Below are 21,307 nucleotides of genomic sequence, written 5' to 3'. Positions count from 1 at the left end.
AACTATCCAACGTACTCAACACTAATATGAAGCCAGTAGATGAACTAATACACACTCACACAAGAGGAAAACTCAATTAATTCAAGTTGGGGGGAGGGGGAAGAAAGGATTGAGGAGAGGGGAAGGAGGAGTGGGATGGGTGTGCTCTCACCTAATGGGCACAATGTAAGGGTATATGGCATGCCTCCTGGGTGTGGACCCGATTATAACAGGGACCTTACCTAACGCAAACATTGTAACCTAATTGTTTGTACCCTCATATTAATCTAAAATTTTAAAAAAGAAAATAGAGGTTCATTAATAAAGAATTATTTATTGGCAAAAAGAAAGATATATGTTTTTAAATAATGAAACCAGCCTAGGTTAATATACTATAAAAATATTACAATGGGTTGTGTACTGCCAGAGTTTAAAAACGAACAAACAAAACTTAAAGAATACCTCATTCTCTACATTTCTTAGAAAATCAAAATCTACTTGAAAGATAGAAATAAGGGTCTTGTGGTAGACAGATAATGGCCCCAAAGATGTCCAAATCCTGGGAATATGTTACCTTACTTGGCAAAAGGAATTCTGCAAATACAATTAAATTAAGGATTTTGAGATAGATTATCCTGGGTGGGCTCAATATAATCACAAGCGTCTTTCTAAGAGAGAGGCAGGAGATCAGAAATAAGAGATGCTGGGTTTGAAGATGGAAGAAGGGGAGCAATGAGCCCAAGGATGCAGACAGTTTCTGGAAAATGTAAAGGGCAAAGAATCTCCCCTGGAATCTCCAGAATCTCCAGCCCCAAGTGCCCATTGTAGACTTCTGACTTCGGGAACCGTAAGATAATAAATTTGTATTGTTTTAAATCATTAAGTTTGGGGTAATTTGCTAAAGCAGCAATAGGAAACCAAAATAGATCTCATGACAAACAGTAAAACCTATGTGATAGAAAGATATTCAGCCTAGTGGTCAGCAGCTTGCATTTAATTCACCTTCAATTTAGCAACCAGTTCTCACTAACCAAACAAAATTAAGTGGCAAATAATTCACAATTCACTTAACCTGCATCCCTGTTTTCCTGAGATGATTTTTTCCCTTTCCACTTGAGTAAAATTACATAAACCCTGAGAAGGTATGAAAACAGTGTCTTGTAGAACTCCCAACAAGCCAGCAATTTATAAAAGCCTGAATTCCAGAACCACAAAAGAGTAAGAATGAAAAGAGTTTTAAGACCAGATATGGTGGTTTAATGTCTATAATCCTAGCACTTTGGGAGGCTAAGGCAGGAGGGTTACTTGAGGCCAGAAGTTTAAGACCAGTCTGAGCAGCACAGTGAGACCCTTTTTCTAAAAAAAAAAAAAAAAAAAAAAAAGCCAGCCATGGTGGCTCACATCTATAGTCCCAGCTTCTTGGGAGGTTGAGGCAGAGAGGATTGCTTGAGCCCAGGAGTTTGAGGCTGCTGTGAGCCTTGATTGCACTACTGCACTCCAGCCACCTGGGTGACAAAGACCCTGTCTCAAAAAAAAAAAAAACAAAAGGGGTGGGTGTCACCTCTGGGTCAAAGGAGTAGGGTGCCGGCCCCATGACCCCATATACTGGAGGTGGTGGGTTCAAACCTGGCCCCAGCCAAAAACTGCAAAAAAAAAGGAAGTTTAAGAATAATATACAAAATTAAATCTATGATATTAATAGCATTGTGCCCAGGCTTGTTGTCAAAATATTAATCAGCCCTATAACAATGTAATATTTTTGTGTATTTTTTCCTTTGTAAAATGCTTAGAGAATGGAAATTTGAAATGCTAGCCTTGCGATGAAGTTAAATGTTTAAAAGCATTTGATGAAGTTTTTGATCAAAGTTTAAATGGTTGAGGAGACTTGCTCACTTAACATGAACTTGATTTATTGGTTGTCTATGTAGTATGTGAAGGTTTAAAGCAATGAAAACTTGATGAACATGCACCAGAATCACCAAGAGGGCTTAATGAAACAGTCAGGGATACTTTCCATTCAGTGGGTCTGGGTGAAGGCCCAAGAATTTGCATCTCTAAAAAGCTCCCCCAGGGGCTGTTTATGTTGGTGATTTGGTAACCATGCTTTGAGAACCAGTGATTTGGAGGAATATCTGCTATTTTGTTTTGAAAAATGCTAAACATTTCATAAATTCATAAAGTTAATCGATTGGATTGTAAACAAAGGACAAAGATTGGACACAAACACACAAAAATCCCTTGGACATTAAAGTATCTGTGGGCAAAAGGGAACATGACAAAGCATGACAGAAAATGCCACTTCGGTCCTCCTTCAGCCACAGAAGCTGCAGGTGAAGATGAATCCAATGATATGGGAGGCAAAGAAAAGTTCCCAGGTTGTTTTCATATTGGAATCACTTAGGGGAACAAAGGTATTGTTCTCCCACTTACTTAGACAATCAGTTCATATTATTTTGTCAATGACAAAGGTTTCTACTTCATGGTTAATGCTGCTATAAATCATGGAGAAGTCACCATTCTTATTCTTATTCTTCCCAGTTACTAAAGATCTTTAAAAAATAAAAATAAGCCTTTGCACTGGAGGCAATGACAGCCGTATAAGTAGAGCTGGACTCCAGGTACATTAACAGTAATCTAGGCTTTATATAGTTCTCTATCAATTCCAAATCTCAGCTTTAACCATTGTAAAAGCTTTATTATATATGCTACAAATGAAAGGCTGAAAAGCTAGACATACTCTATGATTCAGACTTTTCATTTCGGCCTCTTACTTCCACTAAATATATGGGGTTCTGCTTACCTTCCAGTGCATTACTGCAATTTTGCTGACAATCTTAGGCATCTGTCAATCATGGTAGCAAAAAACGCCTTTGCAGAATCCAAATTACCCACATGTAAACTTTTCCACATATTCCAGTTTGCCCTGGATGTTTAGTAGCCAATATTAGGAATTTTAAAAAATGATTAACAAGTTGAAATGTTTATTCAACTTTTTTTGCTTAAATGTTTAACATGTGGTCTACTTTGCACCATAATTTCTTTTTCTACTATTTAGAAAAAGGAGAAGCATGGCATGGGATTTTAAACAAAAAGATAGTTCAGGAGACAAATAGTTGACATCAATTATTTCTGCAGGATTGTGGTATCAGTGACGCTATCTATATTTCTTACCGCTTTCAGCATTTTCTGTCAAAAAGAATATTACTCTAATAATCAGAAAAAAAATTATCACTCCAAAAAAAGGAAATTTCTCACAAATATGATTTTGAAAGTAGTTGAAAATAAATTAGGGTTTCTTAGAGCAATGGCTAATTCTTGGTCTTGGTAAAAAAAAAAATGTAAGATGAAACTGGAACATTTTGTTATGTCAAAAAGCAAGGCCCTTATCAAAGACAAGTGGAGTTAGGTCAAAATGACCCAACTTGAACACAGATCGCATTGGACAAATACAGGATAATTTGAACATCAGTAAGAATAATAATTGTAATGAATTGAAACCATTGAATGTATTAAAATCCAACGAGTTTATAAAGATATTAAAAATAGAAGAACATTGAGAAGAGTCATAGCGAGACTAATTTCAACTCAATTTAAAAGAGAACTCTCATTTAAATTGTATAAACTCTTGGTCAGAGCAGTAAGACTCTATAGAGATGGACTAAGATGGCTCAGTATGTAAAGACTGCCCTAATACTGAATATCTTCATGCAAGACCCAATGACCATTCTGAAGAAGTGAAGTGGAGGAAGCATGTAAAGGATGGTTGATATAAATAAATCCTTCCTAACCTTTAGTTTCTGTAATTCTTTGATATTTTTTCCTTTGGTATGAAATTGAAAGTATATGAGATCATACTTGTAAAGGACAAGCATATAGAAGAAATTCAAGCAATGTTGGTTGAATCAAGTTATGGTCAAAGTTTGGCCGTGAAGGCCAAAACAAAACAAAAACAAAATAATCCAAGTCTTCAGTGATTCCAGAAAAACCTAGCGCAGATTTTGTGTGGTTAGGTGGACAAATACTAAAAAACACACAAGTAGTGTGATGGGCCACATCTTAAGAGCAAATGTGGATGTTGATGAGATGGATAATCATACACAAATTCTTATGCTCTTAGAAGGAGCTGAATTATTTCTAAAATAAGGGAATATGGTAAATGTGTCACAAAAGCCAAAGGGAAACAGAAGTTGTAGTCTTAAAGGGCCCTGTCATTCATTCTCCTGTTCACTTCCATCCTGACTTGTATGAAGCAAACGGCATACCTTCTAAACACCAGTTTCTTATCAATGATAACTCTTATCAGTTAGTTGAACAGCAGACTCAGAAACAGCGGGAGGAAATTTTGGTTGTACATAATGATGCCATTGAGAAACTTATAATCATTTTTAAAAAATGTATGCTTCCTACTTTTTTTTTAAATCAAGGTAGGCCAAATCCCTAGAGGAGACATTAGCTTTATCCCAAATGTAAATAGATCAAGGGATAAATCCTTTGACTGGGTCTCCTTCTAAGAAAGAAAATATTATAACCCACTGGCATCTTTATCCAAATTATCATTTTAGTTATAACAGTACAGGAATGATGAAGAAATAAGATGATAGGATAATACCTTCAGCAAACCTGGATGAGTTCTTCTCAAATGAGCTGGTGTTGGAAGAAGCCAGAAAAGTTGAATGAAATTTCCATTTTGAGTTTATTAATGAGTGACTCTATAATGGCCAGATTGTTTTGGCTTATGTGTTAGGTCCCAAGTTTGAAGATCTCGGAGAAAAATGGGTGTGGCATTCAGAATTGTCTCCTCAAAATTTACTATTAGAAGTTTAGTATAAGCTGTTTAGAAAACCACAAAGATGGCCAGAATTGTGTCCGAGTTTGTCCTGAGATTGGATTAGTAATTTTCAACCAGTGTGCCATGAGATGATCTTAGGTGTGCTGCAAAAATTTTTAAAGATCATTAATTAGATTTTTTTCAGTAGAAGTTCAAAGCATGGTAAGTACATTCTTTTTTTTAACTCCTTTTTTGGTCAACATAATTTAAGTGTGCCATGTAAGTTTAACTATAGGTTCCAGTGTGGGAAGTGAGATTAAAGAAAAGGTTAAAACACTAGGTTAGACCAGAACTTGATTCAGCCAACATTGCTTGAATTTCTTCTGTATGCTTGTCCTTTATAAGTATGATCTCATATATTCTCATATAACACACTGAGATAAGTATTAGTATCTCCATTTTGTAACTGAGGAACTGAGACTGAGAAGCATCTGGCCCAAACCATGAGGGCCAGTATGTGATAGAGATGGAATCGAATTGAAGCCTCACTCTGCTTCAAAGCTCCTGCTCTTGACATTACAGAACAATTTTAAAAGAGAATATATCATCATTCATGCTGTGATAGACTGGCTTTTGTCATCATTTAACAAGGATATATAATGTAGTGCCTGAGTTTCTTGGTGTAATCTGTAAAGAGTCTTGGAGGTATCACATTTTCTTGGAGGTATCACATTTTTAGGACCAAATAGGTAGATATTTCTCATTAGTCACCAACATCTTAAAACATCTTACAGGAAGAATTTACCTTTTATGATTTTAATATCATTGGCATAATTCCCTTAATAACAGTATTCCGGCTTTTAAAAACATCCCTTTCAATGTGACAATGGTTCACTTCTTCTCTTGAGGCCTGTGTCTCATCCACAAATCCTTCTATAACTTCCATTATTTGAGGTATCAGAAAAACAATAACTGGAAGCCCTTCTATGTTGCCACAGGGGCATGTGGATACATAGTTATAGTCAGTTGAATGATGTCCCCCCAAAATTCATATTCATCCAAGAACTCAGAACATGACTATGGAAGTAGGATCTTTGCAGATGTCATTAGTTAAGATGAAGTTACACTGAAGTAGAGTAGATCCTAAATTCAATATTGGGTGTTCTTATAAGAACAAGAGAGTTAATTTCACACAGAGAAGAACTCCAGGTGAAAACAGAGGCAGAGTTTGTTTGGGGTGATGCACCTACCAGCCAATGAATGCCACAGATTGCTAAGATCCACCAGAAAGGAAATTGATGTCCTTCTGACACAATGATTTTGGACTTCTAGCCTCCAGGACTAAAAGAGAATAAATTTCTGTTGTTTTAAGCCACAAATTTTTGGCAATTTGTTGTGGAAGTTCTAGGAAACAAATACAGTGGTTTCTGCTGCTTTTCCTTTCTACGGGTATTACATTAGCTGAATACACTTTAACAATCACTACCCTAAGTAAATTACATCTATAGGGAAAGTAATTAGAGTAGAATGTTACATTATTTGGTTTTATGCTGAGTCTTTCATACACGTAGTTCCTGAAGCTCTATTACTAAGTACTATATTAAAGGGAAAATGACTGTGAAGCTATTATGTACCTTTCAATAGAGCACTCAGAGCATTAGGCATTTAGAGCTGTCATTACAGAAGAAACAGAAAGTCTTGAAACTGGAGTGGTAATGTCCCACTGCCATTGCTAAGTTTCTTCTGATTTTAAATTTCCAAATAATCAGAGATCTGAGTCATGTTAAGGTGTCACTTCTGGTGTCACATCTACAAGCCTAGAGCAAAGAAAAAAAATCCATTTCTTAATCCCAGTAGAGCTCTGAAAATACTTTCAAATCTGAAGCAAATTTACCTGAATGTGTATGTGTATGCTTGTGGTTTCTGGTATGTTAGAGGATAACAAAGAGTTGTCAAGACTGGCTCCTCAAAAGAAAGAAGTAACCAGTAGGCTTGACTCTTTCAGATGAAAGCCTGGGTCTCCAGGGATCCACCATGAATAAAAACAACGGAAACCACCAAACATTTCAAATCTTAAGGCTGTCTTCCCACAGCTATAGAATATTACTTTACCAGTTAGAGTACATCTACATCTCAGGTAAAGGACATTTATTAAGATCCAGAAGAGAGATGAGAGCAGCATCGTGCAGGAAAGAGTTAACATGGCAGCCCTGAGATGGCTATTCTTCAAAGGTCTGCTTACATCTGGGAACTTGGACTTTAGGAGGGTTTCCACCATTCTCAGAACTGATAAGGGTGGCTCCTGTGCCTAAACTCTTTGTGTATACACTGTAATTTATGCTGAACACCTGCTTTCCTTCTGGGGACCTGGAATTTGGGTTTGTGTGAGGGAGAAGGTGCTACATGACCAGTCCCCAATAAAAGCCTTGGTAACTGGTTTGCTGGGAGAATTATATGCATCCTGTGTGACTCAACTGGAAGAGGACTCTAGGAAGAGGACTCTGGTTTCGCCTGCATGTCACTCCATGCACCTTTTCTCTTTGCTGATTTTGCTTTGTGTTCTTTTGTTGTAATACATCTTAGCCATGAGGATAACTATGTTAAGCTCTGAGTCCTCCTAACTGATCATTCAACTTGGAGGTGGTATTGGGAACCCCAAACACATCAGCTCCTCCAAAATATAGTGGAAAGCTCAATTTTGGCATTCCCCTTCATTCACCTTCAGATTCCACAGTATCCAACTCAGACCTCAGCTGAGAATTCACCCATGATACTCTATATTGTGAAAAGATAGGTTTTATTAACATAATCAAGGACGAAAAGAGTAATATATCATCATCTCTTTAAGTGTGACATCTTTGTGATACTTGTTTATTATGATCTAGCTTTAAGATTTTTGCTTAATTCTAAAAGATTTAATTACAGTAAGAATATTTAAACTAAATCTAAAAAGTTTCTACACAGCAAAAGAAACAATAGAGTGAAAAGGCAATCTACAGAATGGGAGAAAATATTTGCAAGCCTCATATCTGATAACTAATTAATATTCAAAGTAGATAAGAAGGTGTTACAACCCAATGGCAAGATTGAAAAGTAGACAAAAGATTTAAATAGACATTTCTGCAAAAAGTGATACAAATGGTCAAGTATATGAAAATGTGGGCAACGTCACTTATCAGCAAAATGCAGATGAAAACCACAATGAGATAGCATCTAACACCTGTTAGGATGGCTGTTTTCAGAAAGACCAAAAAAAAGTGTTGGTGAGGATGTGGCGAAATTGGAACCCTTGTGCATCATTGGTGGTAAAGTAAACTGGTGCAGCTACTATGAAAAACAGTGTGGACATTCCTCAATAGATTAAACATGGAATTAACATATGATTTGGCAATCCCCATTCTGGGTATTTATCCAAAATAATTGAAATCAGAGGTATTTGCACTCTCATGATCCTTGCAGCACTATTCACAATAGCCAAGATGTGAAAACAACCTAAATGTCCATCAACAGATGAATGGATAAATGACATGTGGTATATATATATACACAATGGAATATCATTCAGCCTCAAAAAGCAGGAGATCCCGGCACATGCAACAACACGTATTGAGAGAAGATACCCGGGAAAAGTTAGTCTAAGAGAACAGAGGTCTTCTCAAGGAAACTCCAAGGATACACCTGCAGGATCCTCCCCTGTGGTGACTCAGCTCTTAGGAATTTATAGAAACTTAACTTCCTGGGACCTTAGAAACCGATGCTTACTTTCCCTTCTGTAAAAGCCTGCAGTTCTGTAAAAGACAGAGCCAGCTTCTCCAGCTTGATTCAAACTGACCAATGAGAAAGGTACACATGGGCTGGAACTTTTTGACTGGGGATAAAAAGGAGAAGACAGACAGCCGGGGAGCACGACCATTTTGGGACTCTGGGTCTGCCCTTGCTCCACTGGCTGGAATAAAGGTGTTTGGGTGTTCTTTCTCTCCATTGGGCCTCTTCTTCCTGCAACATTTCAAACATGGAGAACTTTATACTAAGTGAAATACATAAATCACAGAAGGACGAATACTGCATTATTCCACTTATATGAGTTATCTGAAATAGTCACATTCACAGAAGGAGAGAGTAGAATGGTGGTTGCCAGCACCACGGGGAGGAGAAAATGAGAGTTACTGCTCAGCAAGGTATAAAGTTTCAGTTATGGAAGATGAGTAAGTTCTAGAGATCTGCTGTACAATACAAGATGTGCATTTAGGTTTTTGTTTTTTTTTTAACTTCCTGATGTAATTTTATCTTTCCTTCCTTTGGTGAGTGAAACCAAGAACCAACCTGCAAGGGTGCTTTAAAAAATTTCAGATTTAAGGCAGTGCCCCGTAGTTCAGTGCGTAGGGCACCAGCCACATGCAGTAGGGCTGGGCCTGCTAAAAAAAAAAAAAAAAAAAAAAAAAAAAAAAAACAAAAAATCAGATTTAAGATCCTTATTTGCAGATACTAGAATATCACTGGCCTATACACATCCAGCTTGTTGCTGCCTTGGCCTTTCCCACCAGCAGTTATTTCTGTGATGCTCCTCCACAGCTTTGCTTCTTGGCTCTGATTTTTCATTGAGTTCTCAACTGAACTGTTACCTGTTCAAATAGGCTTTCCTAGACCACCCAATCTATGGCAGGCCCCACACCCCATCAAATCACCCTGCTTCAGCTTCACTGTAGCACTTGTTTCAACCTACTCTTCTATTCTTGCTTTATTTATTTGTTTAGTAAAAGCCTCCAAGCTCCAGAATGTAATTTCCACTCCAACAAGAATCTTGTTTGACTTGATCAGCATTTTCTTCTCAGTGCTAAAACAATGTCTGGAAGAGAAACTAGGCGTTCCAGAACTATTTTTGAATAAATGATAATTAAATCATTGAAACAAATAAGTGATATTCTGGAAATTACATTGAACAGTTTTCAAGATACTGGCCCAGTTTTTCTTCTTCTTCTTCTTTTTTTTTCTTTCTATGGCTATATTCACTGTATTCCAACCCTCCCCCCACCCTGCCCCTACCTCACCCCTGGCAGATTCTTCCTTCCCCAAAGCGCAGCCACTTTTTATTCGACTAGGCCCGCAAAGCAGCCAGGCAGGCAGATGGAGAACACCATGAATCAGTGCCAGGTGTGCACTATTCTCTTGATTTGAAAGGGCCAGCACCACATTTAAACGTCATCCAATCCTTTTGCATCTTAAACAGTTAAACTTCTACAGAAAGCAAAACGAGCAAACGTCATCCAATTCCTTTGCTTCTTAAAAAGTTAAACTTCTCCACAAAGGAAAGGAGGCAATTGCTACCCTATGCATATTGGCAAGGGAGATGTCATTAACATTCACTTCCTTGCTTCTCCTGTTCAATTTCTTCTGTGGAAGGCAGAGAATTTCTCTTGTATTCTTCAATTTAGGTTTATTGAGTTTCTGAGTCTCAGCATATCTCATTTGTCAGATATTTTGGCAGATTAAGCAATAATGAAGTACACAGAAGAAAGTCAGATTTCTGCCTTAGCTACCCCTTTTCTGACATCCTCATCTCCCATCCCAGCCTTTCTGATATTGTACTATCCTAATTCTCCTCATACCCTGAGAATTGCCTCCTGCTCTTCCCTAATTGCACCTGCCTTTAAGGTACAGCCTTGTGCAATTCTCCCACAATGAGTCCTTAGAGCTTATTTTTTTCCTCTTCTTTTTTTTTTAAAAACCACTGAGCTTATATTTCTCCAGCTCACAACTTCACCCAAAGTCTTTCTGTACTCCACTGGTTTGCAAACATTTGCAGTCACGGGTTCCACTTTTTTGTTTGAGACAGAGCCTCAAGCTGTCACCCTGGGTAGAGTGCTGTGGCACCACAGCTCACAGCAACTCTAGCTCCTGGGCTCAAGCGATTCTTCTGCCTCCGCCTCCCAAGTAGCTGGGACTACAGGCGCCCGCCACAACGCCCGGCTATTTTTTGGTTGCAGCCATCATTGTTGTTTGGCGTGCTGGGCTGGATTCGAACCTGCCAGCTCAGCCTGTGACTGGTGCCTTAGCTGCTTGAGCCACAGGCGGTGAGCCACAGGTTCCACTTTTAATGCAGTATGTCCAATACCTAATCTATTGCCTTCTCCATGGGCAGACACTCCTTTCACTTTCCTGATTCTGCCTTTTCCCTTTCTTGAGTATGCTTGATACCCTTTCACTGTAATAAATCATAGCCATGAGTATGACGACATGCTGAGTACTGTGAGTCTTCCTAGAGAATCATCAAACCTCAAGGTGATCTTGAGGACCTGCTGCCAGGCAAGCCAATGCCTTCTATCACTTATTTCACTGCTCCTCTTGTGGGCTGAATGGAATCAGCATTAGGGGGGTTGTCAAAACTACAAGGTCTTTTGAAAAAGGACACCATGATTTAAATGCTGACTTAGCTTCTAAGTTCCATTAACTTCTCTGAGCCATGCTTTCCTCATCTATAAAACTGGGCCAATAATACTTTGCATGGTTTTTACAAAGACTTAGAAACAACAGAGGTAGCACTAAAGGTCCATAGTATACCATACCCCTTTAAGGAGTAGCTATTATTTTCATTCAATCTGTTGGATAAGATGAAATGATCAGAAGGAATTATATAGACCCAATTTTATGTATCCATATATCCATATAGCAATAGAACTAATTATATGGACTCAAAAAGTCCAAGTCTTGTTAGAACTTGTGATCAGACTGTTTTTCTCAGGATCTACATAGAGCGCCTCTAGCTAAGGACTTGCACTAGAAATTGTGGGGAAAGCAAGCCCAGAAAAGCTCACATTTATACTTCTCTTCATCTTTCAACCCATGCTTGGCTGTTTGTCTCTTGCTATGGGGGTTCTGTCCACTCCACTGCTTTCTGGGCCCTCTCCTCTTTCCATTCTGCACTGCTCAACTCTTTTTCATATGCTCAATCAACTGAACCCTTTTCCAACCACTAATTTACACATGGCTTGTTCACCCTTATTCTCCTAGTCCTATATGGAAGTTCCCCCCTGCAAAATTTCTCTTTTTGATGTACCTCTGGCTTCATCCTTCGACTCCTTTGTAATATTTTCTTTTCAATAAAGCATATTTCACTTTTTCAGAAGGAGAATTATTACACAAATATAATCCTAGTCAGTAGCAGCATATTTGAAAGAACAACTCATTGAGTTCATTTATTCTTTTTGTCCTAGCATCCAAAGGATAATCTCACTTTTTCTTAATGCTGTCATTGTCCCATCTAAAATAACATAATTAAAAAGTTAAAAGAAGAGTTATTTGAAATCGCTTCAGCAAGTCAAATCAGGTGAATTCTTTAGTATATGCTAGGGTGGTTGCCATAAAAAGAAGATAGTGTGTGCGAGGAGTTACTTTATGGCATGTTATTTTCAGGGAAAAAAAAATCATTAGTCTTCTGTATTGAGGGCAAAACTTTTAACAAAGACATTTGCTCTGGATCTCTCCTTTAGACGTGATATAGTGGTGAGAACATTGCATGGGGAGTCAGGAGGCCTATGTTTCAACTTTTCATCTAAGTGGAGGTGAGCTATACTAATGTGCCTATGAAACGTAAGTGGAAGTGATTGTGCCACTTTCCTGCTAAGGTAGCTTTGAAGCACATATGCCTTCTTCAGGCTCTCTTCTCCTAGGTCCTTCCTGGATCTAGTAGATCCATCCAGGGTGTCCTTGGAGGCCATATGTTAAAGATGGGAGAGCCACTCATCCAGAGTCCCCGAATGAGCACATAATTTAATAATTGGTCCTTCCCTCTCACCAATCAGGAGCAGCTGCCCTATGTTAAGACATTGACATTTGAGATTTTCTTTCATAGTAGCTAATATGCCCCTAAGTTGTTTCACCACTTTGTGCCAATATACTTAGGTTGTTATAAAGATTAAACGAGTTACAAAAATGTTTAGAACATACTAAATATTCAATGTATGTTAGTCATTAATATTGTTACCTACTCTGATGCTTACTAATTATGAGTCATCAAAAACATCAGTTTCTCCATTTCCTCAACTGTTAAATCCAAGAGTCCAAGACTCAGACCCGATGATTTCTGAGTTTTCTTGAGTTTGAAATTTTATAATCAGATGCCTCTTAAAAGAATTGCCAAGAAATCAATAATTTCAACCCATGGAAAGTAGCCAGAACATGAGAGAGGCATTCAAGAACAACAAGGAAAGATGGAAAACAAAGAACAGTGAGAGGGGAAACCATTATTTAAAAGGAAGCAGGCTCTGATTTTGAAATTTGTCCATCGGATTCTGAAATAAGCTTTAGAGAGAAGAAACATTTACAAACCGGGCTGTGTCTGTGAGACTTTCATTCACACCCAAATGAATATCTTGTGTGGTAAGAAAACAAGGGTGTCCTCCCAGAAGTGCAAATCCTACAATAAAAAAAGGAAAAAAAATTCTGAGAAAAAGAACTACAGCAGGAAACAAAATTATGAGCACCATCTCAACTAAAAAGTCAAAAATTTTAAAGCTCTCCAACCTCTCTAATAGGGAATTTCTAGTCAAATGAAAATAAAGCATCAAGAGAAATAGATAAAATTTTGTGCAGAAACAGTTAACTCTCCTTTTGGTCCTAAATAAGAGCCTATTCCTTCACCCTCGCATTCAAGACCTGGCAATAATGAAGCACCATTTATTTTGGGGGCTATGTCTGGTTTTTATTCTTTAAAATTATAAAGGTGTCCATCCAGGAGAATGAAAAAAATAAACTGTAGTATGAATTACAATGGATATTACTCAGTAATAAAAATGAATGAACTAATAATACACACAATATGGATGAATCTCACAATATTATGTTGAATAAAAGAAGCTGGACACAAAATAATAGATATTTTGTAACTCCATTTATATGCAATTCTAGCTTATGCAAAACTAACCTACAGTGGCAGAAATTAAAATAGTGCTTGCTGCCGGGCGCGGTGGCTCACGCCTGTAATCCCAGCACTGTGGGAGGCTGAGGAGGGAGAATTGCTCGAGCTCAGGAGTTCGAGACTCATCTGAGCGACAGTGAGACCCCGATTCCTAAAAAAATGGAAAAACCCAGCCAGGCGCCGCTGCGAGCGCCTGTAATCCCAGCGGCTTCCGGAGGCTGAGGCAGCGGGGTGCCCGCAGCCCGAGTCCTTGAGTCTGAGGTTGCGGTGAGCTACCACGCCCACTGCACTCTGCTCAGGGGCATAGGGTGGGACCCTGTCTCAAAATAAATAAATAAATAAATAGTGCTTGCTTCTCCACACGAGGAAGAGCATCGGGGAATTTTCTAGGGTAATGGAATGTTTTCCATCTTGATAAATTCGTGGGTTGCATGGGTAATATGTCTTTGAAAACACTGGTTGAACTTAAAATATATGTAAGGTGTATAAATTACATCTTAATTTTTAAATACTTAATTTTCAATTAAGCATTTGGTCTGGGAGGAGTCTGCTGCATGCCACTCTGGGCACATAGCCCTTTTATCACATCCTCCAGGGAAAAATGATGGAGGATAGTGACATCCAATGAGAACTTTGCTACCTCAGGTTCAATGGTCAGACTTTGTCTAATACATAATTGAAAGGAAATAAGCATCACTACAGGACAGAGACTTGTAATGACAATGTCTAATGAATTTTGCATATATTACTTTTCTTTAACTTATTGTAGTGCAACATTTTTATCTTTTGGGAAATATACAAGTCACAATTTGCTAATCCCATTTGTTTCCCAGGAAGAAGGAGGAAATCATTAATTACATGGTGATTGAGGATGAGGAGCTTTAGACTCACGATGGAAAATTTGACTCATGATCTCATGAAACACCTCTCTGGAACTTTAACACAATTTGTATAGGGACCAGTAGTAAGTGATATTAAGGAATCACTATTTTTGTTGGGGTTGATAATGATATAGTAACTGTATAGGAAAAAAAATCCTTATATTTTTAGAATATGCAAGCTAATGTATTTTGGGATAAAATGTCATTATAGCTTTTATTTACTTTCAAAAATATTTCAACAAAAAATAGATAAATCAAAGATCTTTCTACCTTTCTGCTTATTTAAAACTTTCCTAATAAAAAATAAATATCAAACAAACTTTAAGCAATAGTCTTCACTTCTGTTACTGTATAAAATGACATAATAACAGTTTCCCTATTTTATACTTAAAAATGTTCCCTTAAATATGCCCAGACCAGAATATTTTTTTAAGTGACAGTTTCTTGCTCTGTCATCCAGGCTAGAGCACAGTGGCATAATCATAGCTCACTGCAACTTCTCACTCCTGGGCATAAGTAATCCTCCTGCTTTATGGTTTCAGGTAGCTGGGACTACAGATGTGCACCACCACACCTGGCTAATTTTTTTTGATTTCTTTTTGTAGAGATAAGAGTATTGCTATGCTGCCCATGCTGGTCTTGAGTTCCTGGCCTCAAGCAATCTTCCCACATCGGCCTCTAAAAGTGCTGAGATTACAGGTGTAAGCTATCATACCTGGCCAGTTTTTAACTACAGACCACTATGTTCTGATCCTAGCAAGGCTTAGCCACAGAGTAGGATCATGTGCTAACTAGCAACTTATAAACGTTCTTCCATTGAATCTCTCACTCTGGCAAAGTACACAATAGATATTATTATAAGAATTTTATAGATAGGGGTTTGGGGTGTAACCCCTGAGTCTAAAAAAATTTTGCAAGATTATTTTGAAGTCTCTACAGCTGTAGGCTTTGCCATAGGGGAGCCAGCCCCAGAGCCAATTCCCATTATGATCTACAGAGACAGTACAACATAGTGGAACTGAACTCAGTCTTCTTCATCTGGAAAATAAGACAATTTACTTAGTCATAAGATCCCTTGCAAATCTGATGTTCTAGGTCCCAGGTAGAATCAGAGAATATGAAAGACCAAAATGGTCCTGCTCGCTATGGGTTCTGACTCCATTTTTGATGTTTGACTGCTAAGAGCTGTCAAACTCACCTCTCCCTCCCTTTCCCTTCTGCCCTACATCTGAACCAGTAAGACAGTACTCCTCCTTTGGCACTAGAAGGAGGCTCAAATCACACAAGCCCCAGCCTGTGCCAGGGAATTCTCTTCTCAGCCCCTTCACCAAACCACAGTAAACCCCCAAGCCAGTATCATTTCCCTACTCACTCAAGCTATTTTCAGAACAGCTTGGGAATCAGCCCTCCTCTCCCAGAAAGCCACATTATGTGAGTAATAAAACTTTTTGTACCTTTTTGTTGCATGTATGGTGTTCTCATTGTCAACAATCAAACCAAATTTTGGGTGGATGGCATATCTCATCTTTGTGGCGTGACCACAACAATTCCTGGCCTCGCTACATGGTTCTGAAATGTATTCATTCATTCTAAAAATCCGTGCCTAGTGCTATGCTAGCATTATAAACAAGCCACAAGTCCATGCCTAAATGAAACGACATTCCATTGAGAGACAAATTATAAACTGAGTATGTAAATTAAATATATTGTATGTTTGATGCTGACAAGTGCTATGAGAAATATAGAACAGGGAAGGGGATTAGGGCATGCAAGGGACAGAGTCATCATTTTAAGCAGCATAGCCAAAGAAGCCACACTGATTGCAGGACATTTTGGTAAAGACCTGAGGAAGATGGGTAAGTGAGCCATGGAAAACTTACACAATGGTGGGAAGACCATGCACAAAGGTTCTGAATAAGGCTCATGACTGGTGGGTTCAAGAGACAACAAGAAGTGTGTGAGAAGGTGTAGAGTGGGTGAGGAGGTGAGCAGTAGGAGGTGAGGCTGCAGAAGGAAGGTGGGGTAGAGAACAGCAACTTTGACTTTTTTTCTGTAGGAGATGGGAAACTACTGGAGGGATGGAGCAGAGGAATAACATGATTGCAGTTATGTTTTAATAGGACATCTGCAGTGGGACAAAAGCAGGGAGATAAGACAGGAGACTGCTTCAAAAGCCTAGGTGAGAGGTGATGGCTTGGACCAGGATAACAGCTGCAGTGCTGATATATATTAAAAGGAGAGCCAGAACTGAGCTTTTGGCCTTGTTTCTTGTCACACTGAAAAAATTGCAGCAATCAGAGAAAGTCCAGACTCCACCACCACATTTCCCCACTTGCCAGCATCTGTAATCATACACTCTGCTTTCCTTGTTGTTATACATAGACAAACTTTCCATGTCCCATGTAATGCCTCCACACTTGCACTAGCAGCCATCCCCTCTTGACCACTTAAGGCCATTGCTCTAGAAATTCTTTCCTCTGGCCCTTACATTACCTACATCTTGAACAAACTATTTTCATTTTTTCACGGAAAAACAAATACAAATTTGCTCTTGGACCTACTTTCCCTGCCAGGTTATCCCTTTCATTCTTTGCTCCCCTTTGCTGCAAACGTCTTTGTTCTCTCTTTCTCTTGCTAGTTCCTCTCTTCTCATTTCCATCAAACTTATTCCTATAAGTCTTTGCCCTTTCCCCACTTCATAAAAACTCCTCTCACCAAGGTTACCAATGACCTTCACATTGCTACATCTACTGGCCATTTCTCAGTCTTCTTTCTTCTTGATAAATTTAGCAGCATTTAACACAGTTCATTTCCACTTTGCCCTTGATAAACTTTCTTCAGATGGTGTCCTGGACACCACACCTGCTTACTTTTATATCTACAGTAAGTCACACCTTCTCAGTTTCCATTACTGGTTCCTTCTATTTTCCTTGATCTCTCAATGTTGTTGTGCCCCAGAACAAACTTTTGATTCTCTTTTCTGAATTTACACTCATTCTTTTTATAATTGTATCCAGTCCCATGGCCTTAAATACCATCTGTGTGCCAGTGACTCCCAAATACATAGCATCTCTAAGCCAGACCTCATTCCCAAACTCCAGATTCATACCCATCTGCCTTTTAACATCTTTGCCTGTATGTAATAGACCTCTTCAACTCAGTACATCTAAGAGTTAACTCCCTACTTTTCCCTCTCTAACTTGTTCCACCTGCAGCCTTCACATTTGCTCAGGCAGAAATCTTGAAGTCATCCTTGACCTTTCTCTCTTATCCAATATGGTAAACTCCTCATTATCTGGAACTCAAGCAACCAGCACTCTCAAGCAACTGGCACACAATCTGCTCCCCCCCCTAAAAAAAAAGAAAGAAAGAAAAGAGAAATCAAGAATTTAAACATGGCGCACCACGCAGTCAACAAGCATATGCTTTGTGCATCACTCCCGTGGCTCCCCTATGTTCTCAGTGCCCTGAAAAGTACAGATTTAGGATCGCTACCTCTTTCCTGGCTAGTCATAATTGAGTATGGACTATGGACTTTCTTTCTACTGCTGCCATTATACTTCTCTGAGCTTTTTGTGGGATATTTCGATTATACAGTACGGGAATATTTATCTGACTGTAAGTGGATTTCCAGTTGGTCATACTCCACATACACTGTGCTGCATTGCTACCATGCCTCTATTGCTATGGGTCAAATCGTAGAGTATATGTACAGTATTGTGATATGGCTTACTGGGACTTGTAGTCCCATAAGCTTGGTATCCTATACCAACTGATGTAAATTATGTCTGCTTAATGTAGACATTGCCCAATGCTGTGAGACTTTATTTCTGCAAATGCCTTGGTGCATGCATTGTGTACACATTGGTGTAATACAAGAAACCTGTTTTACAGTAAGTGAAGTTTGTCTTTGTCTTAATTTGCCTTTCTCAGTGTATTTCAATATTAATATCAAGTCAATACAGAACTTATGGTATAGAATTAGTTAGGCCTATTTTTAATAGTAACTGTCAAGCAACCGGAAATTACATTTCCCCATGGCTGCCGGATAATGGGGATATTGCTGTACATCAGGAATATTGTTGGCTTTCCCTTCCAGACATGTCTAGATCTGTCCCTCTTATCCCCTCCACTATACATAATATAATAGCTATTGCGCTATATATAATATGATAGCTATCTATTGGCAACTTTCACTACTTCTACCTTATTTCCACCCCTCACACTATCTCATGCAGTCAGAGGGATCCTTTTAAAACACAAGTTAGATCACACTCCCCTTTTGCTCAAAATCCTTCAAGGATTCCCCATTTCACTCAGAGTAAAAGCCAAAGTCTCAGTGATGGTACACATGTTTCTTTCTCAGTTCCAGGAATATTACTCTTCTTACTGAGAGCATTCGTCACCTCCCAAAGTACTATACCACCCGTTTCTTTATCATGTCTCTTGTTTATTGTCTGTGTACTCTCTAGAATGTAAGGTAGGGGTTTCTGTTGTTTACTGATGTTTCACTCCTGAGCACCTAGAATAAAGACTGCGGAATAGTAAGTGCTCAATGAATACTTGTTAGAATGAATGAAAGAGGGATTTTGACTCTGAAAAGAAGGAGCTGTTCTTCTTACTTGAAAACACCCCTCATTTTGTTAACAGAAGGAAAAGAAATTTTTACTATCTGTGAAGTGAGCTAATGGAGTTTAATGATGCATTTATAAATATGCAAATTCACCTAAAGAAATCTGAATACTGCACATCCATCAAGAAAGTTATTTACTGTGCACTGACTCTGGGCCCAACTCAGAGCTGAGTACTATTGAGGGTTGAGAACTACAGAGGTAGATTTGAAAAAAAAGTTTAAGACCTCCTGGCAGGTCTGTTCCAAGTCATATTCTTTCTTTGACTAGAAGTCATTTCGTAGCAGCAACTCAGAATTAGTCCATGGCCCTTCCATTTCTCTCTTTATGCTATAAGGAAGGTTCACATAGAGCCTGAACTTATGACACAGAGATAGAAAGAAGGGTCACAAAAAAGTGTTTACAAGTAGGAGTCAAAGAATCAACTTTTATTTTTCCTTCAAAAAAGCGAGGATATGACCTTTCCAAAAAATCGCCTTTGCCAGTTTTGCCATTGATCAAAAAGAAGCCTCAAACCCCAGTTCAAAAGCCCAGGTCAAGCATTCACTAGTTCTATCAGGCCTGGGTGGCAATTCGTGTTTCACCAGGTATCAGAGATTCTGAGCAGCCACCAGTAGCTGCCATTGCTGAAGAGAAGAGGACAGAGGGCTGGGTCTCTGCTCTCCTCTCCATCCAGAGAAGCTTGCTTTTACCTGTTTCAACTGCTGATGCTTTCACATCAGCTATGTTTGAACAAAGGGTTTCTTCTGTCAATTCATGAATTTCTGTTGGGGAAAATGAAAGTCAATCTTATTCTGCTCTTTCTTTGCCTCACAGATCCCTGTAGGCTTTGGAAGAAAGAGTATAAATAGAATTCATTCACTAGAAATATGAGGGATCTGAGGGCTCTTGCTGGTAGAACTCGGCAGTCATTAACCTCTCTGTGCTTGGCTTTTATACCTGCAGAATAGTATCACAATTTTTATATTGGCATCTTTGTAAAGATGATGAATTTGAAACAGCTATTAAAGCACCAGCTTCTATTTCACCTTGAAAGTGAAATAGCAATGTTAAATAATGAAAAGAACCATGTCTTAGAATGCTTTGTACATTTTTTCTATCAGTGACTGCATTTACCAAGATTAATAAATACATCCGTCTATTGGCTCAATTAGTTTGCAATAAAAGAATATAATCAGCAACAGCCACATGGGAGAATTGTCTGGCTTGCCAGACGAGCATACGCAAAGAGCGGTTGGGGAATGAATGATCTACAACTATACCCAGTGACATCGATACATCTCACAAACAATGCTGAGCAAAAGAAGCCACACATAAAAGAGCTCTTCTGAGTGATTCTATTTATGTAAAGTTTGAAACTAGGCAAAACTAATATGTGATATTAGAAGCCAGGATAATAATTACACGTGGGTGGGAGGAATAGTGACTAGAAGCAAATACAAGGGCAGGGCTGGGATTTAGGTTCTATTAAAATTCTTTATCTCTATTTGGGTGTTACAATGATGTGTTCACTGGAAAATTTTGAATTCATCAACTATAGGGAGTTAGTGATCTGTAGATGACTTACACTTTCATAAACACGTTAATGAACAATGAATATGGTTTAAGTCAGGTGGAGAATTTTATTCTGTCTCTTGTGATAAGTAGAAATATGGCTGTATCTCTGAAACTCTGACTTGGAATGGAATTCTTAAGGACTGTCCTCTGAGGATCACCCCATCCCAGGGGCTGGCAAAACTCTGGGGCAGTAGCAGTTATAATCACATCTTATTTTCATTGTAAACAGTAAGGTAACAAGTGGTGCCTGTGGAAAAATTGTACCAGAGAACAACTATTAAGATACACATATGAACAATAGCAATGCTCTGCTAGGATTTTTATTGGGATTTACTGTTTCTGTAAGCATTTAAGGCAGCTGCTCTCTTTGACTGATTCTCCTACTGTTGAGTTTGGCAGGATGCCATATGCAATTAGACCTAGGGGTACTTATTCAGGATAATGACAAATACTCTACGAACTGTAAGTTTTCATGGTTATACGTTCCTTTGCTCATGTACGTGTTATGGTTTGCCACTTATTGCAGGTTTCAGAGGTCTTCTTTACAGAAAACCATCATTTAACAAAAAATGCTTAT

At 38.5% G+C, this 21,307-nt stretch overlaps 1 protein-coding gene across 1 annotated transcript in view; it reads right to left on the bottom strand.

The window, feature by feature from the left end:
• OTC (ornithine transcarbamylase) overlaps positions 1-21,307 on the bottom strand; it is an 85,552-nt gene that overhangs the window by 34,010 nt on the left and 30,235 nt on the right. Inside the window, exon 4 of the mRNA XM_053579571.1 lies at positions 13,073-13,160. Within this exon, the coding sequence (XP_053435546.1) occupies positions 13,073-13,160 (88 nt within the window). The remainder of the gene's footprint in view (positions 1-13,072; positions 13,161-21,307) is intronic.

This window comes from Nycticebus coucang, chromosome X (assembly GCF_027406575.1).
Source record: "Nycticebus coucang isolate mNycCou1 chromosome X, mNycCou1.pri, whole genome shotgun sequence".
NCBI lineage: Eukaryota > Metazoa > Chordata > Mammalia > Primates > Lorisidae > Nycticebus > Nycticebus coucang.
This window is presented reverse-complemented; position numbering and strand designations above follow the sequence as displayed.